Below are 19,331 nucleotides of genomic sequence, written 5' to 3'. Positions count from 1 at the left end.
TGACCCCATCCAGTACAGAAGAGCAGAGGAGGAAGGAAAGGGGAGGAGGAGGAGGCAATGTCACCACTACTCGCGACGCTCTACAGCGCCACTCCCCACACCCGCCTCGAACATTTTATAACTCACGTCGCCATCCGCAGGATTGACAGTCACGGGACATGCCCCTTTATCGCCCCAGTACTGGCGGTACACCCACGCACCCATGTAGGTCCGTGTGTGCACATTCTAGGAAAGAGAGGGGTCGGCAAGCGGGAGCGCGACACGTGTCCCGCTTGAGTTGGGTTACTTCAGTGGTGCGCCCCCTCCCACCTCTCTTTCTTTTCTCAACCTACGATAACCTTTATAAGCATACGTAAAAATATGTTACGCCCTGAAGAAAAACAAACAGGCACACGTTACACACAGCATCCAGCATACGTGGCTAGCACGCCCACATGCCATCCTTCACAGATACGCGGCGCGCGGTGTGGGCACCAGTGTACAGATTTTCGTCCAGTAGGCGGAGGCGAGGGAGAGTTATGCGATCGATTTATTACACCAAAAAAAAAGAGACGCGCATCAGATGTGTACACACAGACATGCACACGCGTGGGTGAGTGGGGGGTGGGGGGGGATTCCATGAGGAGGAAGAAGAGGGGGGAGGATAAAGCTTAAAACACCCCGGCTGAAGAGAACGCCGCCGCCGTCGAGGGCGGTGTTCGTGGACACAGGAGAGGAGAAACACGCTTCAGTGTCGGGGGGTATCCGGGACGAGGATGGTCGTCCTTCTCATTCACAAATTAAACAGCCCACCGACAGCGATGTGGCCTCATCTCCTATCCCACCATCCCATTCCACCAACCTACACCCACTGCACTACCTGAATACACTGTCCCTCTCTATACGCCCTTCTTTATTCGCCTATTTATGTGGAGCTCGACTATTCCAGATAGGTCAACCCCCCCCCTCACTCCCTCCTCATCAGTGATGCTTCGTTTTCTTCTTGGGGCGGTAAAAAACATCCTGTAGACTTTCGTGGTTTTGTGACACAGCCAACGCGTTGCCTGAGACGGACGACGACGTATCTCGTAGGAGTGCTGTATCCACGCACACCCGCGTCTTTACTTTACGAGCTACCTTCAGCCCCTTCAAGTCGCCGTGACTGTCGTACACCTCCTCCACATCCTCTGCTTCCTCGTCATTGCCACCAAAGACTGCTGCGCCTGGGGCCGCCTCGTCTAACAGTGCCTGCGCGCGTTTGCCTACCCCCACAGAGAGAGATTCGTTGTTCTTCTGTCGTGTTTTTGCGATCTTCTGCAGGGCTGTGATGTGTTCAGAGAGGCGTGACATGCCCTTCAGAAAAAGCGCGCGCAGCTGCTGCGTCGAAACGCCAGAGAACGCCGCCTGGGCGCCCAGCTCCTCTATTGTTTGACACTGCAGGCCCACCGCGAGTAGCACAGCCGCCTGCGCGTGCGAAAGAACAACGCCGTCGGTACCATCCGGGCATCGGAAGAGCCGCTTCGAAAAGTAAAGCCTCGCCAAGGCCGGGACCAGATCGAGCACGTTGCCGCTTTCAATAAACGTCGTTGAGACAAGACGCAGCCGCTGCACATCACCGGGAGAAAACGTGGATGCGATGTCCTCGCTCGTCGCCTGCACGACACCATCGACACGTACAAGGTGGTGATCCACCTCCGAAAGGTCTGTCGCCGAGCTCAGCCGGTGCGGATCATGCACCTCCAGGTCACTCACCAGGCTCAGCGCAAGGTCTGTGGGCAAGTGGCGGAACGGCATGGCCAGGAGGGACAGCAGGCGGTGCCGGAACTCCTGCTGAAGCGGGCGTAGGTCGAAGTCCATCGGACGCACCATGACACAGCTGTGCTCCCCGGTCAGCTCATTTGGGGCCTGTCGCACATAAAGAGGTACGTACATAGCCTTCTTCCAGAAGTTGAACAGCTCCATCGTGAGCCCGAAGCTAACACCGAGATAGTCCACCACCTCGTAGGGGCGCTCCACAAGGGGAGTGAGAAGGTTGGTCACGTGCGCACGCGGCGCGAGCATTGCGGTTGTCGCAGAGAACTCGCCGTCGTCAACACAGGGATCTTTACCGACCTCCTCGCACGTGCCGGTCTCTGCGTCGCCGTTCTTGCCCTTCGTCGGCGCCTCTTTGGGCTTGGCCGCTGTCAATGAGATAGAGCCGCTGTAGTACTGATGCAACAGGGAGAGGGCACGTGATCCGTAGCCAGCACGCGGCAGCGCTGGGTTCGTGGCAATACGCACGACACGCAGCCCCGCCAACTTTGCGAAGCCCTCCTCCAGGTAGTACTGGGACAGTGTGTAAGGGATCAGGTCTCCAGACGGTCGTAGACCATGGCTGAGGTGGCTCTTGACGCTCTGAGGGCTTACTTGACCCTCCTCGCATGCGTGTATAACACAAAAGATGTCGGGCACACGCTGACGTGGCATCGCCGAGGCGGGCGAGTTTGATGCCGTATCTGCGGAAGCCTCAACGCTGGCGGCACACAGCACAAACAAGTGATGCCCCGGCGCGTCGGACAGCAGCTGCAGGTCATTTGGCTGGTTCTTGTAGTGAGCAGCAACAAGAAGCGACTGGATACGCTGGAGCAGTTCCTCTGCCAAAGGATGATACGAGAACAGAGCGTCTCGGTTGACGTAGAAAAGCTCGCATGCGCTCGGGTGCGGAGACGTGGTCAGCTGCCAGCTGTCAGCCGTTGCATCGAGGCAGAGGAGTTTGTTCAGCCACTTTTCGAGCGAGTCCCCCGGGCCGTAACGGATGGGATCACTCATTGACAACTCCTTCAGCTGGCGTGCGTCGGCGGCACCGCTGCTTGTGTTGCGACGCATGTCAGCTACAAGCTTCATGGAAAGGCTACGGCCAGTACCCTCATAGCCAGAGACGGTGGAACTAAGGATGACCAAGTAGGGGCCCAAGATGCGCTTCACCAGAGTAAGCGGCAGCGCCGCGGCCTCATCGATCACGCAGAGTTCTGCCTGAGCAAACTTCGCCGTGTCTGTCGCGGACACGAACTGCACCGTCTGGCGATGCTCTCGGAACACGTTGATGCGGATGAAGCACTTGGCAAACTCCTCGCTGGCGCCCTGAAGTGCCTCGAAATCTGTCCGCTCTCGGTACCCGAGCACCTTGAGCCCGCGTATCACGAACTCGAAGAGGGTCTGCACATTCTCTGGCGTCGGGGCAGTACACATGACGTTACTGTATCCCTGTGCAATCGCGCCCGCGACCGTCATGCCGAGTGCAGCAGACTTGCCACGTCCGCGCCCTGCTGTTACAACGCACGTCGAGTCCAGTCGCTTGTCCATGACCGTCTGCATGAGGGAGAGCACCGTCTTGGCCTGGTCCATCGTCTGGCAAAGCTGCACCAGGGGCCCGACATCCGAGCTCGGCCTTAGCTTTTCCTTGACGCTCGCCAAGTCCACTTCGTGTTGCAGCCGGCCCTGCACAGCGAGATCGGAGTCGTACACGTCGCCCTTGCGGTTTTTTCCGTAGGTCTTCATTTTTTGGGTTATGGGGAGTACATTCAAGTCATCGTCAACGCACATGGCCGTGTCGCAGTCTGTTAACGAGAGCAGGAAGCGCTCGTTGAAGCGGGGGACCACATCTTTCCGTGCATCAGTACGATAGCGCGCGTGCACGTCCATGGCAATCGTGTAGAGCTGTCGCAGTGATCGCATCGCACGGAATACAATCACGACGAGGCCGCCGCCCATCACTGTCTCCATTGTGCGTGCCAGCGTGTTGGGGTTGACTGCCTCGAAGTCCTGCAGGACAGCCATGCCGAACGTTTGGCCGAGGATCTTGTGTGTCTCCTTGTACTTGCAGAATCGTATGTTCGTCTGCGCTAGAAACGTCTGGAAGGCCTCCTTAGAGGCTTCGGTGGAGAGGCCGCCCTTCACCTCGAGCCGGGCCCGCTTCTCCTGCTGTTTCTTGCCCGTCGACCCAAAGTCGGGGTCCTCGCGCATGCACCACAGGACGTTCACCTTTGCATTGTGGTTCGCGCGGGAGATCATGAGGTGCAGATTGACTACCTGATCCTTAGCCCGGTCGCCAACGAGCAGGATCAGGCCTCGATGCTTGTGGTGGGCGACGTCGTCGATTAAGGTCTTGATACGGTCGTCCACCTTCCGCTTCACCATGAAGGCGCCCGCACTCTTGACCGAACCTGCGACAGATGCCGACGATGACATTCCTATGTGAGCGGTGCGTCCGTGCGTGTGTGTGTGTGTGTGTGTGTCTGGCTGTGTCTAGCAGGGGTGAATGGGAGAGAGGGGGGAGGGGGCTCTGCAGCGAACAAGTGAGGAAGATTTATCATGCCGCCGTGAAGTTGGCGTGGGTGGACGTGAGCACACGTCAATGAAGAGGCGAAAAGAGATGGAGTTTTCGGAGGTGTGCGTGTGTGGGCGTGTGGAGAGGGGGGGGGGGAAGGAGGAGAGGGAAGGGAGTAAGACGAGAATGAGAGCCCAAATGGTGCGCATGTGCCGAGGTGGGTTGATGTGAATGCGGTGGGCTTCTAAGCGGATCGACACGGTGAACTGAGAGTGGAGTACCCCGTCGACGGCATTTCGCGTAGGCGGGCAGCCTTTTGCTTTCTCTCAATAATGCGCCTCCCCTCCCCCTTCATCTAGCCAGTATGCCACTGCACCGCCCCCCTCCCCCCACAGCAGCAAAAAAAAAGAAAGAAAAGCATGGAGCGTGTGGAATATGTTGTGTTTGCGTAAGGAGCCCCCCTCCGGGCCAAATTAAGTTAGTCATGTGGTGTGTGTGAATCCCAAGTGAACGACAGATTAGTCTAGTCACAACGGGGGAATGTTTGCGGTCTGTCCTTTGAGGGTCGCGTGCGAGCCCTGCACACCCGCCTCGGCTCCTCGATACGCCGCACGGCCGCTTTGGCCCTCCACGCTGACCCTGTCCTGCTTCACGCGAACACCGCCTTCGCTTCCTGAACGCCGTGGCGCGCGCGCACCAAAAGCTCGCGCAGTCGTCTGTACACTAGACGTTCCTCCATGTGCTCCTCCGCGGCGTCAAGTGCACCCTTGATGTTTGTCTGCACCTCTTTGAAAGCGTCGACGATGGCCTGCTGCAGTGCCTCGCCGACAAGCGGAGCCGGCTCCGCTGGTGCGGTGACTGACGGGTGGGACGACCCCTCCTCGCCTGCTGGAGGCACTTGCGCGTAGGGGGCCGTCACCGCAGCCGCGCCGTTCTCCTGAGCTTCACCGAAGGCTTCGAGGACGTCCGATAACATTACCTCCAGGCAATCCACAGTTCTGGTGAAGAGTGCCTCCTCACGGCTCCACTGATCCTTTTGCTGACACGCACGCAGCTCCTTCTGACGGTAGCGGAAGGACGCCATGGGGCCATCCAAAAATCGCATCAGCTTCGCTGCGCAAGCGTAGATGTCTGGGTCACTGACAAAGAGGTCCAAAATACGAGCAAACAACGCACGGACGCGGGTGGCGTGGCGCCTGCGGATACCCTCAAGAGTAGCCGCGTGCTCCGCCGTCCATTGCACAGATCCTGCAGCCGTGGGGAACTCTGGCAGTTCCACATCCGCTCCGAATGGTGCCAGGTCCGCCATCTCCTCCTCCTCCTCCTCGGCTGCCACCACCGTTTGTGCCACTGGAGCGTGGTGGATGTCATTCTCGTCTGGCAAAATGCTCAGGCTACGGTAGACGAGCGCGTCTGCCGCCTTGGCGCCATCCGCCTCCGCGACATCGACGGACGAGCCGGCGACCTCGCCCTTCAAGTAGGCGATCGTGTTGTCAACAAACAACTCCAGCGTGTCACGCTCCAGATGGATCTGCCGCTGCGCAATGTCGAGAGCTATGCCAAGCGCGTTGGTCGTCTCCGTAACCTCCTTGAGTTCGCAGCCAATGCGAAAGTAGTTTTGCCACATGCGCCAGTCACGTCGATTGTTGCGGATGGCTTGGCTCATGGCATTGAAAGCTGGACGAAGCTTTCGCTTCCGCAGCATAATGGAAGCCAAGTTATTCCACCCGAAGGCGTCGCTTGGGTCGATCTGGCACACGCGCGTGAATGCTTCGCCGCTGCGCTCGAACTTCTTGAGCCGCAGCGAGGCGTAGCCGAGGGTAAACCAGTCCCCTCCAAAAACAGGGTTGATGCGCACTGCCTCGTCAAAGTACTCGACTACCTTGTCGTAGTGCTCTCGGTCTAACGCCAGGCGAGCCAGCGCTCGCATCGGCGCGGCCATCTTGTGCCCGCACAAGTCCCACGCCTTCCACAGGTACGCGTCGTCGCGCGTCGCCTCACCAAGCGCCACCCATAGCATGGGATTCTGCGGATCCTTCTCCAACAGCTCTCGCGCCAGGTTTGCGGCGCGGCATCGCTTGTCGAGTTTCTTGCAGCACTCGATGATACGTTCCCAGTCAAGGATCTGCTCGTAGACATCCAGCGCCGTCTTGTAGAGCGTCTCCTCGAAACAGAAGTCTGCGTACTCGCGCTTCAGTGCCCAGACAGGCGGGAAATGGACGCTGTAAAAGTAGTCGCCTGCTGTTCGCCCAAACACCTCGTGAGTGGGGTCGCGGGAAGCCGAGTACTGATCCACCAACTCGGTAAACTGCATGAACGCCCGCTCCTGGACACGGTTACGCCGCGATTCGAGGCGCGCGCGCATCAGCAGCGTTTGGCATCGTACCATGAAAGGTGACGGGGCAGGGTCTGTCAGGAGTCGCTCGATGTAGGTCATCATGTGATGCTGTGTGAGTCCGTGGTGGGGGTTATTGTTGCGAATATCCATGCAGAGTGCGAGGAGAATCGCCTTGTCCTCTGGATGGAGTGGGTTGGGGGGCTCCAGGAGCGCCTCGGGGGTCTCGCGGGGTCGGTCGAGCAGGTCGTGGCCATCTTTTTCTCCCATGATCGTCCTTGGCTGCTCCTCCCCCGTGGACTCGGGTGGAACAGGGCGGCTACTCGTCGCGTTTAGCACCATCTGAACACGCTGGTGTTGCTGCCACCGTGTCCGCACCCCCATCATCGATGTCTCCTCCAGACGCAGTCCACTGATGCGCATCGCCGCATCGAACGCGTCTTTTGCCAGGTCGCGGCGATGGTAGTAACTCTGGACATGTCCCACCTCCAGCAACATCTCCACTGTCTGTTCCTCGCAGGGTAACCGCAGCATCGCATCGACGCAGTCCGCCAACGCCAGAAAAAGTGTATTACAACGGTGCGTAAGGCATAGCTGGTGGCGAAAGTGGGCGCGCAGTCGCCAGAGCGACGTCAGCGGCAGGAACGGCACACCCGGCTCCATCTCTGCCTTGGCAATGCCGACGATACAAAGGAGTAGTCCAGGAAGGCGCATCGGCGCAACCGGCATTTCACCATCCGTTGTAAGCAGTCTTTGAAGAAACAAGTCTCTCAGCCCCTCGCCTTGCGCAGAAGTCAGGGCAGTAGACGAGAACGGCGCGGCAGAGGGCACATCAACAGCCGCCGCTGCCTCTTCCTCCTTCTCACTATCCTTCACATCGGTGGCATAGCGGCCCTTAGCCACAACACCTCCAAAGCGGCTCAAGACGGCACCATAGCGGTCTCTCTCTACCGGGGTCAACTCCCCAGAAAAATTCTCGGCGTTGAAGAGGCGCAGTGCGAAGGCGAGGGCTGATGTGATGTCCCCCTCTGCCTCATCGCCTCTGGCCGACAGATGGCCGCCGCTGCGAATATGCAGCTCCACCGCCGCATAGTAGCGACTGGCGAGCTCGCTGGCCTCCTCCACCGTCAACTGCAGTGTATCACGCACTATGTGTCGCTCAATTCCCTCCAAGGGAGAGGGGAAGGTCAGTAGAAGCTCCATTTCTTTTTTCTCGAGGCCCGCCACAGAGTGGACAATCGGAAGCCTCTTGCCTAGGATGGTGCGTGTCGTGGGTGTATGTATGCGAGAGGTTGGGGGGAAGGGGGGGGGGGGAAAGGGGGGAGAGGAGTCACCGGCACGTCAAACTCCCTTGGAAGCTTGCGGGGAAGGAAACAGATTTAGCTGTGAGACTTACAGACAACGGACGTGATTTCTTAATTGATCACCACATGGTGTAAAAATTGAGTTGAACGTGTGTGTGTGTGTGTGTGTGTTGCGCGTCGTCCATGTCCGCCATGCGTAGTAGCAACGAAAACCTCGACAGACAGACAGACAGAGAGGGGGAGGGAGAGGGGAGGAGAGGAGAGTGGAGGGAGTTGAGCTCTGCTCCACAAGATTCCACTCTAGCAAAGGTGGAGAAGGGGGATAATCCCCCGGCTTTACATGAACAACGGGTGCCCGCACACACGTGAGCTCGCGCCCTCCAGGATCGGCAGGGCAGAGGAAGGGCGGAGGACGCGAATCAATGGAAACCTCCGCATAACCGTTCACATTGTGACGAGAAGCAACGCAGGCAGTGAAAAAAAAAGAAAGAGAGTGTTGCTATTTTAACAGGATGTGCCCGACGTACCCCTTACGCGGTGGGAGTCTGCCAACGACTGGGCGCGTGAGAACGCATGTGTATGTGTGTGAAAGGGTAAAGGGAAGGGGCGCCCTCCTCTCCCCCCCCCCCCTGCGTCTGGTGCTGCCCAAAAGCGGCTATAATGAGGAAGAAATGAAAACACAAGTGAAAAACACGAACACGACAACGGAGCAGGAGAGGGGATGGGTGAATCACAAGAGCAGCCGAAACGTTAAAAGACAGCCACCCGGATATCGAGCACGTGTAGGTACCGATGTATTCCTTCCCTCCCCTCCCCTCCCCCTCCCTCCCCTCAGTGTAGATACGGGACACAGCGTCAACAACAACAACAAGCATGCGACAGAGTATTCTCGTCCAGAACACAACCACCCACTCACCCACTCACCCACTCACACTCACACACACACACACACACACACCACCAGCGCAGGTGCTGCTGTGCGGCAAACGGCGGGCCTTATAGGTTGGTTGTAGTGTGGTAAGTGGCGTAGTTGCCGCCAATGTGATCGCAGCACACACAATTGAGCTCCAACTTCCCGCCACGCATGCTGCTAAAACGGTAGAACCACTCGCTGGTGCGTTTGAGGAGGCTGGCGCTCTCAGTCGAGGCCGCGTCGTCTCCCCGCCCAGCGCCACCGCTGGTGTTGCCGTGTGGGTATGTAATGCCTTCCGGCTCGTAGTCGCCACGGGGCGAATGCATGCCCAGTCGCGTGCCGTAGGACAGCTTGCGAAATTTTTGCATGTTCGTGAAGCGCTGCCCGCGCCACCGCTTGATGGGCCAGTCCAGTACAAGAATCACGGCGGGGAACAGCAATGCAACAACGAAGTGCGGGATAGAGGGGAAGAATGCGTCTCGGAGAGCACTCGTCGGTGTATCGAGAACCACGGCTACAACGCTCAACAACGTGACGAGTGCGCTAGCAGAGACCCAGCGGAAGGAGCGGAAGAGGTAGGTGGAGCGGCGCCCATGGCCTAGCTTCAGCGAGAACGTCAAAGAGATAGGGTGGTGACGACTAATGTGGGTCCAGCAGTGCACCATCAGCCAATAGTTGAAGGTGAGTGCGACGTAGCCCTGGCCGGACGACATACACGTGTGCTCCTCCATGTGAATCAGTTGCAGCATCCCAACTTTGCAGAGGTTTGTGGAAGCCGTGATGCCGAGCGCCACCAGCGCCACCAGAGAAACGGCATACCGCAAGCACCAGACGACCGCGCTATGCCGAAAGATGGCACGGCGGACAAAGTGGTTGTGACGCGATGGCATCACTCGCATCGCATCCATGCCGGCGTACGCCGTGTACGTGCAGCACAGGGCCAAGATTGGGATAAGTACGTACAGCTCAAACACCGTCACCGACGGCGTCAGCAGCAGCGGTGCCCCGACGATCAGCGAGACGGTGTTCACCATTACAATGAAAAAGTTTGCGTGCATTACAAACTCAGCGCCGTTGCCGATGCCGCTGAGACGCAGGCGAGCTTGACGGATCATCATCGCGACAATCGGTAAGATGGACGTCGTCGGCGGCGCCCGGAGAGAGCAACTGCAACCGATCAGCTCTGCGACATTACGATAAAGCGGGATATCACGGTTGAAGCTGTTCGTTGCCGCGAAGTCGGAAATCTCCACGATTCGGCTGTGCTTCAGCATGCAATCCTTGTCCGCGTTGGTGCCACGTCGGGTTGGGAGGACCCCGATCGACAAGTCCGCCTGCACAAAGCTGCGAACGTTGCTGTGGTTGAACACTGAGCCGACCGCGATGACAACCTCGTGGTTGTCCTGTAAAACAGACAGCATCGACCGCTTCGAGACGCCGAGGGCGTGGGAGAAGAGACTAACCTGCAGCGGGATAGGATCAACATGTAAAATGTGCTTGCGGATCGATTTTATGCCAAACGGCAGCTGGGCTCGAATACTGTGTGGGTCCAGCGCAACCGCGTCTTCTTTAAGTGAAATGCAGCAGTTCCAGTCGGTGTCCAAGCCAACCCGACTGCCAAAACTCTTCGTCTGGCGCTCTGTGCCAGCGCAGAAGTACATGCACCGCACACCGGACTCATCCAGCAAGCTCATGGTGCTCTGCACATTGGGCCGCACAGAGTCCTGCAATCCCACTAGCCCAAGGAAGGTGTGGGAGGTGGTCGCCATGAAGCGGATGAACGTGCTGGGGGTGAGACAATCATCCTCCTCGATGTCACCAACCGCGTTGGACGGAACAGCGCCGAACGAGTGATTGCGCGGCAATTTCACATTTGCAGGTCGAGTGCTGCGCACCGGCGGTACCGATTGGCCGCGACGCTGCGACGTACTTTCCCGGCGGCGTCGTCCATCGCTAGCGGTGTTTCGAGTGCTAGGACTCTGAACCGCCGCACCCTCATCCGTGGCCCACACTTTGCGATCATCGCTGTGGAGGTCGCCCATGATCCCGCCGCCACCGTCTATGTTACCAACGCTGACGTCCACTGCCTTCACCTCCCCCCGCACCTCCCTGTTGCCTGCGCACACATTTGTGCCGAAGCCCCCACGGTCGATGTGCGAGACGAACACGTCGCCATCAAGATCGGACTCAGCTCCGCTGTAACGAGCGGCCTCACCACACCCACTCGTGCTGCCGTCCTCGAAGAGCTGCGGCCTTGAATGGGCGGCCGGCGTTGCGCTGTGTGTCTGTGGGGCAGAGATCCCACTACGGGCCGCCTTCGCAGCGGCGCGCTGCTGACATCGCCGCTGTCGGTCTATCTGTGCCTTCTTCGCGGTAACGCTGTTCACCTCTACACCGTTTCGGAAGAAGAATTCGCTGTAGCGGTGTGCATGGCGAGGCAGCGATGCGACATGGCTGCGATATCTCTCAGGCAAGATGCGGTGCGACAGCGCCACCGTTTCGAGTGTCGCCCCCTCCTCCCACTGGTGCTTACACATGTACAGCACTTCCGCTTTGTCGTGTGCATCGAACTCTTCAATCGTTGTTCCAGTCCAGTGTGATGTCGAGTGGCGGCACACAAGGTATGGCGTACCGATGGTGAAGAGATGCATGGCGCCATCACTGCCCTCAACGAGGTACGAGCACGCCTGCTCTGGATAGGTTCTGCGATACCCACTGTCGGTTGTGGTGGTGATCTCAAAGATGCGCGCCACTATCAAAAAGTTGCGTGCCACACTGTCATGGAATCCGCAGGCCCGTGGAATCCAGTGCATTGCCCGCGCCCACAAGAGCGAGCGGTCGCAGAACCGGAACGACTCTGTCCAGGTTGCCAGCTGCGTTGGCTCCCGGGCTAGGGCGTGAACGAGGATGGCAAGGCAAAGAGGGTTGAGGTGGCTGCTGTGTTTTTGGCGTGTCTCTGCCTCCGCGAACTCCACGGCCAAGTCCTGCTTCGCTGACTGGGTCAGTCGCAGCTCCAGGAACCGTCGCTCCTGATACTTCTTACGTTCGATTTGCCTGTGCATGTCACGACGGCGCTCACGAGCGTCTCGCTCGCTTCTCACCGCGCCACTCTGATCGGCGTCGTCGCCGCTTTCCCCACTGGCAGAGGTCTGCTGATGCGGGTGATGCTGCGGATCCGACTTGAGGAAGAGGATCTGTTTAGGGACGAGCACCATGTCGGTCACGATACCTGTCTGGTCCAGCATCGCCACCACCGTCGCCATCCCGAAAACGTCGACGAGAGAAGTCGAGAATACAAGGGGGTTGCGACCCCCATTTGGAGGGGGCCTGTGACACACGACCCGCATCATCGTCTCCAGCGTAGACCAGAAAGAAAAGCGAGGCAATCGATCCTCCAGCGCATAGGACCGTCGCGATACCATGAAGTGAAACAGTTTATCCAGGTACACGTTCGCGTAGAGGATGAGTACGCGGTTGAGTACGATGGCGTTGAGGGGCAGCAGGCCCAGCGCCGCCACTGCGGGGTTCAAAAATACGCCCTCGCCAAGGGGTGCCCCAACGAGTTTGTAAAACAGAACGCCGGTGCCGGCGGCCAACACCACCACCGCTGCCCAAATAAGCAAGCTTACATGATGCACAAAGTATTCCATGTGATTCGACACGGAGATGGTGTTGCCACCGCCTAGCACCGTGCGCGACTCTTGTTCGTTATCGCTGTCGTCTGTAGTTTCTTCTTCCTCCACGAGGGGCGGGGTGGCGAGCAGCAAATTACGCAGCCGCGGCGGGCGTGCGCGATCTGTCAGCGGCTTCAGCACAATCGCGTCACGTTCGAGAGTGATGCGCATGACATCGACCAGCTTGCATATGCTGGTGGGTTCGATATAAGTGCGCACCTTTAGCGTCACCTCGTCCAGTCGCTTCGACATCTTGACCATGAGGCTCTTATGGATGTGCTTTAGTTTACCTGTACGCTCGTCTACAACGGCCACGATGCGAAACGCGTTCGACGGCAGCTGGGAACATGATTCAACGAAGACGCGACGCCGCTCCTCGGCAGTTTGGCTGCAACGCAGTGGCATCTCCTGCACGCGGCGCCACCACCTCGTCAGCACCTCCCTGGTCACCGACGCGGTGCGATACTTCATCTCCGTAACACGTGCCCAAAAATGGTATGCCTGCAGCAGAACACAGAGACTGTAGAGGACAAAGAACAGCGACGTGCACAAAATCGTCTGCGTCCTCGGGTGGAGGACACAGGAGGTGATGAGCATCACGCACGTCACGGTGATGGCATAGTTTTGGTCGAGTACTACGCTTCGCAAGAGAACGCGTGAGATGTGCATAGTGCGACCCCAAGCCTCTTCGCAATGCTCGAGCAGCCGCTGCAGCTCCGCACAGACAACTCCCTCGTAGGTGCTGCTCGGGGTGTCAACTGTGGCCTGTGTTACGGCTGCCGAGGCCAGCGCCGCGCGGGGGGAGCCGCCGCTGCCGCTAAAGATATCATACCGCAAACCGTTGGCAAACGACGAGTTCGACAACAACGCCGAAGACTCCACAGCAGGTTTCCCATTATTACTAGTAACAGTGGCATGTCTCGCCACAGCAGCGTCACCACTGCGGAATGGCGCCACCTCGGCATTCACCACGAGGCCTGAAGACTCTCTGTCGCCCTCACTGTCAACGGCGGTTACAACCACGTGATGTGCCTTCATTACTCAACGACTGTATTTATGGATTGGTGTTTCTTCTCTCTTCTTACTTGCTCACGCCTTTTGGTTAATAAGGGCGCTAAGCATACACCCTTGATGGGGAGGGAGGGAGGGAGGGAGGGAGGGAGGGAGGGAGGGGGGGGACACACGCGCGTATTATCCCTCCTTCGCTGCGTTTGTTCAACACCAGGGCCTCTTCACCCTGACGCGCACCTCCACACATAGAGGGGCTTGCGGGAGAAAAAGATAGGGCACGGAGAAGCACCCGAAGCAAATAGACACACACAAATGAAAAATCAAGTCGAGTTCAACGAGCTTGGTGTGTGGTGTCACAGCTCGGTGATGCTGCCCACACTGGAGGGGTGGGGGATGGGAGGAGCTCCCCTTCTGTTGTCGCTACTGTAGAGGCGGAAAGGCGATTCAATGCAGCGCGATATGGGGGAAGGGGAGGAAGGGGGGGGGGTAAGAAGGGGGCAGTGAAGGAGCCGGCCGTGGGCATCCGGTGTGCATCGATCTATGGCAATGTAAGTGGCTGGCGTACCTCAGAGACCACCCCAGAGATTAGGAATAGGAGTAAGGTGCACAAGTGGGCACATAAACTCAAGAAAGCCGAAGGCGCTTTGAATTGTCGTCCACACACATGTGAGGCACGGGTAACAGAAAAGGGTAACCAATGCGAGGATGTGAGAAGACAATCATCACCGTGTGTGTGTGTGTGTGTAAATACATATATATATATATATACGTATACATATATGGGTGGTGTGTGGCCGTGACGCAAATACAGGGCCCGTATAATCCATGAGCGCTGCTGCGCGGTGAGAACGAGAGAGAGAGACAAAACGTTTGAGCTCAAGTGCCGAGTAATTCTGTCAAGACAGAGAAAAAAGAGAGACTCTTTTGGGGGAAGCCTTGGCGCTGGCACCCCCCCAAAAAAAAAACTCCACAAAGATGTCAGCAGCAAAGGCACAAATCACTTCTACAAGTGTTGACTAATACTCACAAATGTAGGGGGTGGGATGCAGGCTTACACATGTGACGTCAGCCCTACCTGCCGCCGCCGAGATCTCCGCGTAGCACCGCAGAGCACGTCGACTGTGTAACTATGAAGATTGCATTCGGTGCTGTTTTTCACCTTTTGATTTTTTTTTTGGTCCTCCTTCGCTGAAGCCAAGCGGAGTACTTCAAACAGAACGGTGACGTGCACAGCCTTTCATGTCTCATCATACCACCACCCCACACCACCCCCACCCCCTCACCCCGCCCTCTTTTGGTGCATCGAGTAAGTGCAAATTGAACAACTACGCGCTGAACCACACAAATTTCTCGGGGAGGGGGGAAGAGAAAGCGGGGCCGGCAACTTTTTTTTACACAATTGGCTTTAAGCCCAAGAAAACGCGAGGACAGAGAGCGGGACAGGAAACGCACAGAGAAAAAAAAAAGAAAGCTGCACAAAAAGAGGGGATACGAGGAGCAAAAATTGGCACCGCCCCCTGCGCACGGGGCAACGTGGAAGGAGGGGAAGGGGGGGGGGGGAGGGAAGTGGGATTCGAGGCACAGCCCTTCGGCGAAACGAACCTCGTATATCTGCTGCTGATACCGTTGTACTCCTCTCGGTATGAGAGGCGCTGTATATTTGCCACAGTGGTGGCTCCCATCATCGCGTGTACACGACACGACACACAGATGCAGAATGCCACAGGCGACGGCAGTGCCGCACCCCTCCGATTTTCTCACCCGACACGGGCGCCGCGGTGGCCTTAATCTGCTACTGTGTAAACGTTTGGCCTGCGTGACAGTATCTCGATGTAGTTGCAGTGAGGTCGTCTAAACACGGCAACAGTGTGTGTATATCTGATTCTGTGTGTGCACGTCACCATCGCTTTCGCCGGTGAAGGTTTGGGAGGTGCAGAGTGAGGGAAAAAAAAGACACACCCGAAAAACAATAGCCTCGACAGAGTGACCGCACGTCACCCACCCCCCGCTTACACTGTGGCCCAGCCCCCCCCCCTCCTCATTACCCATCTGCTGAGGCTCCGTGGTTACGCTGAGCCGCACTGTGTGGTTCACCGAAGGCGTGAGTAGGTCCCCTCAGCAACGTGAATAGTTCGACACAAGGGATTTCTATTCAGGACGGGCGGTGAGTCCTCCCACACCGCCATCGAGCGGAAACGCAGATCCCTCCACCTCCACACTCGTCGAGAGTGCACTGCTTTGCTCAGGCAACGGTGGTGGTGGTGGTTGAGGGGGGGGGGGGAGAAAGGGGGTGGGGGTTCACAGCAGGCAGAGGCGCCACTCATCGGCCTCGAAGACTCTGGCAGCCGCGATAGAGGTGCGGCTGCCACAATTCACCTTCTTTTTACATTTTTCTGAGGGTCGTGGTGATGATCTTCAGAGAAACGACCCACAAATGCCCCGCCCCGCCCCCCCCCCCAACTGCTGTAGACGTGAATCATTCTCACCTCCCAGGGCGACCACTCCATCATGCGGCAACACGTGAGCCTCGCGCCACCCCCTCCATCCCCCCCACCACCACACACACACACACACCACGTGGGACCAGAACTCTCCGTTAGGCGTCCGCAGCAGGACCACGTGAGAGGCAGTACTTCCACTGTAGGAGACCTGCCATTGGAAACCAAGTAGGTGTGCACGAACGACTTTCTCCGCACCCCCACAGCACTCACGTATCCAATAAAATCGCCTCCGCACAACCATACATACGCACAAGAGATGGTCCCATAGGGAGGGGGGTGCCACACCCCATCGACGTTGGCATGCGCATCGGCGCAAGACGTCTCGACCCAAATGTGTGAGAGCGTGTGTGTGTGTGTGTGCTGTAGCTGCTAGTGCCTCACTTGCCCCTAGTGGGCCTGTGCTTGGAAGCGACTAACCCCCCCCCCCTCTCCTACCCCGCCTTGGTGGGGTCAATCACCACTGTGAAAGAAAAAAACTACGAAAAAGTGCACGGTCTTTCGAAAAGTAGTGCCGCTCAGACGGAGCTGCCTGCTGCACTAGTGCAGAAGAGGAGGAGGAAAGGCTGCAGTAGCAATACCTTGTCATCATACAAAGGTGACTTCTACTCCCGCTGTTAATGCTGCGGGGGGAGGGAGATGGGGGGGGGGGATGGGGGGGAGATGGCAGTAGGGAGCCTCACCCTGCAGGTGTGGGAGATCGAATATAAGCTGGCTGTTTGACTCTACTTCAAGGCAGCCTACCTCGTGGTCGCTATGGTGTTCCTCGTCCTATTTCTGATACTTCTGCGGCTGTACACGTTAAAGTCACAGCCTTGTGCTGTACCCTCCTCCGCCTGATGCCGCAGTCCCCTCAGCTGAGGCAGTGAGATTGACCCTATGTCTTGGCTGGGAAGATGACGTGGAGCCGGTCGGGTGGATACCGCTGCAGCTTTGAATTAACTCGTAGCTTCGTCACCCGAGCCCCAGATGCGACTCGCAATAACGGATGCATAGAGCACAGCCACGCCGACCACGATTACACATATCCAGAGGTCACTGCGCCGAGTGACACCTTCAACGAACTGCTTGACTAACCTGGAACCGACCGATGACGACGCCGCAGCGTCGTCGCCAGCAACGCCGCCCGCTTTACTTTTCTTTCCAATGGCGTCGCCGTCGCTATTGTCACCGGGTGAACCTGCTGCTCTTGTAAGCGAGGACTGTGCTGACGGTGTTGTTGAGACAGGGGGCGATATTACGGGGATGTACGTGGGTGGGAAAAAAATAACCAGGCCTCCCACGGGTGTCTCCATCTTTGTGAAGTACGCGATCAGATCTTGCTCATGGTCAACCTGGGCCCCACGCGCCATCAACACATTCCATAAATCCTTCGGCGAAAGCGACGGGTCCACTGTGTCGGGATCGTAAAGCTTCAGTGAGAGGCGGAAGCGGTCTTCCGTGTCCTCCGGCAAATTCTTCAATCCCAGCGTATTCATGTCGCGAAGAGTTACGAAACTGCGCGTGGCGGACTCGGGGGCCACAATGGCGACGTGCGGCTTCACCACGTATCGCTCTGGGTTTTGGCTGCGCATCTTGAATACGCACGGCCGCTTCGACACATTGTAGATGGAGATTGCATTCTGGATGCACCGCCCAAAGTGGGGCGGTGGGAAGACTAGACTGTTGGGTTCTATCTTGATCTTTGGGTGTGTCGTGGGGAAGCGGTGCTGCTGTTGCCCTCGTAGCGGCGAGTGGTGCGCGCTAGAAGGGGTGGGCGTTGAACGATCCCCGGTGAGGCACCTATTATGCGACGACTGGATAGACTCCTTGTGTGACATAGCACAATCGCTTACCTAGGCTGCGGGGGGGGGGGGGGGAGGGAGAGAGGGAGACGAGGCAGCCGAAGGAAGACGACGATGGGTAATGAGGAACAGGGACTTAGACTTCTGCAGAACTATGAGGAAATCGCCCAGACACGATTGTGCGCGCGGACACCGATCGCAGCTGTGCAGCAGCGCCAACAAGGCGAGGGAAGACAGGCGGCGATGGTGCGGATAGCCGAGACTGCTAGAAAGCAAGAGCAATATTGTGTTTCCCTCGGCTCTACCCGGGACAATATTTGAAAAGCGGTGGCCGCCGGGCCGTCACTCAAAAAGAAGCACAACAAGACACACAAACAACTGCTGCTCTACCACGGTTGCACATAGGTGTGTGGGAGTGTGAGTCACCGCTATTTCGGTCGCAATAGTGGTGCTGAGAAAAATGAGTGGACCGGAGGGGGAGGTAGGGCAACGCTGATGTCCAGGTGAAGGTGGTGAGCGCCGAAGGGCGGGGTGGGGCGGGGGGGCATCAAAGGGAGTCGGTTGGACAAATGGCACACAAAGTCTGCGCTGTGGACAGCAGGAAAGAAGAGTTGAGAGATGCTGCTGCTGAGAGGGGTGGGGGGAGAGGGAATGTAGGGAAAGAGCCTGAGGTGTGCAAACAGCGGCGGAAACACGACAAACAGACGCAGGACGGTCTCTGTTCTCCATCAAGAACACACGCGTAATGACCTCTGGGGGAAAAAGGCAAAAAGTCGTGGTAATGATGTTCAGAGAAACGACCCACAAATGCCCCGCCCCCCGCCCAACTACTGTAGACGTGAATCATTCTCACCTCCCAGGGCGACCACTCCATCATGCGACAACACGTGAGCCTCGCGCCACCCCCCCCCCATCACCACCACCACCATCCCTCGACACCATCGCGGTGGGATGAATGACGCTTCAGGTGAGACCATCACATATTTCTGCCCTTATGAGTGATACAAACGGCTTCAGCGTCATCGGACGCACCGTCGCGACCGGTGCCAGCCGACACACACACGCTGTGGTTCACAGCTATAACCACCTACCTCTGTCTGCACATTGACTCTGTGGTCAGATGCTGGTGGGCATACACAAAGAAACCATATAAGCGGGCGTGCTTAGATACCTCCTAAGAGCGGTTACTTGGACTCACCCCGTGGGGTGGCCCACACTCCTGTGGTGCCCATCACCGATAGGGGGGAGGGGAGGGGGGGAAGGACATGAGAGCAGCCGAAATCTCAAAGTATACAAAATATGAACATGTCGCTCGTGGGCTCTACGCCACAACTCGAGCGGTGCCCCCCCCCCTCTCCCCCCTCCCGACGCCAACCTTTCGCCCCCTTCCCTGCTCTCCACTTGCCTCGAGAGGCTCGCCCACCCCCCCCCCGCAGCTGACAAAGCGCTCCGTAAAAAAAAAGCAAAAACAAAAAGGAGCGTCAACGAGACGATTACCGAGACTCTGCTCTGGGCTGCATGTCCGCC

The 19,331-nt window shown here is 57.8% G+C and overlaps 4 protein-coding genes across 4 annotated transcripts; all 4 read right to left on the bottom strand.

Annotated features, from left to right (window-relative positions):
* Nucleotides 1-960: 960 nt before the first annotated feature.
* Nucleotides 961-4,206, bottom strand: JKF63_05511 (uncharacterized protein; the record flags this gene model as incomplete). Its single annotated transcript, XM_067901469.1, has 1 exon — nucleotides 961-4,206. The coding sequence occupies one exon, from the start codon at nucleotides 4,204-4,206 to the stop codon at nucleotides 961-963; it is 3,246 nt and encodes a 1,081-aa protein (XP_067758144.1).
* A 728-nt stretch (nucleotides 4,207-4,934) lies between these two features.
* JKF63_05510 (uncharacterized protein) lies at nucleotides 4,935-7,823 on the bottom strand (the record flags this gene model as incomplete). The annotated part of the gene is made up of 1 exon (XM_067901468.1): nucleotides 4,935-7,823. One exon carries the CDS (start codon nucleotides 7,821-7,823, stop codon nucleotides 4,935-4,937), a length of 2,889 nt encoding a protein of 962 aa, XP_067758143.1.
* A 1,097-nt stretch (nucleotides 7,824-8,920) lies between these two features.
* Nucleotides 8,921-13,549, bottom strand: JKF63_05509 (uncharacterized protein; the record flags this gene model as incomplete). The annotated part of the gene is made up of 1 exon (XM_067901467.1): nucleotides 8,921-13,549. The coding sequence occupies one exon, from the start codon at nucleotides 13,547-13,549 to the stop codon at nucleotides 8,921-8,923; it is 4,629 nt and encodes a 1,542-aa protein (XP_067758142.1).
* Nucleotides 13,550-16,958: 3,409 nt separating this feature from the next.
* On the bottom strand, nucleotides 16,959-17,840 carry JKF63_05508 (uncharacterized protein; the record flags this gene model as incomplete). The annotated part of the gene is made up of 1 exon (XM_067901466.1): nucleotides 16,959-17,840. The coding sequence occupies one exon, from the start codon at nucleotides 17,838-17,840 to the stop codon at nucleotides 16,959-16,961; it is 882 nt and encodes a 293-aa protein (XP_067758141.1).
* Between the last annotated feature and the right edge of the window lie 1,491 nt (nucleotides 17,841-19,331).

This window comes from Porcisia hertigi, chromosome 17 (assembly GCF_017918235.1).
Source record: "Porcisia hertigi strain C119 chromosome 17, whole genome shotgun sequence".
In the NCBI taxonomy this organism is placed as follows: Eukaryota; Euglenozoa; class Kinetoplastea; order Trypanosomatida; family Trypanosomatidae; genus Porcisia; species Porcisia hertigi.
Note: the sequence above shows the minus strand (reverse complement) of the source record. Positions and strands in the feature narration are given on the sequence as shown.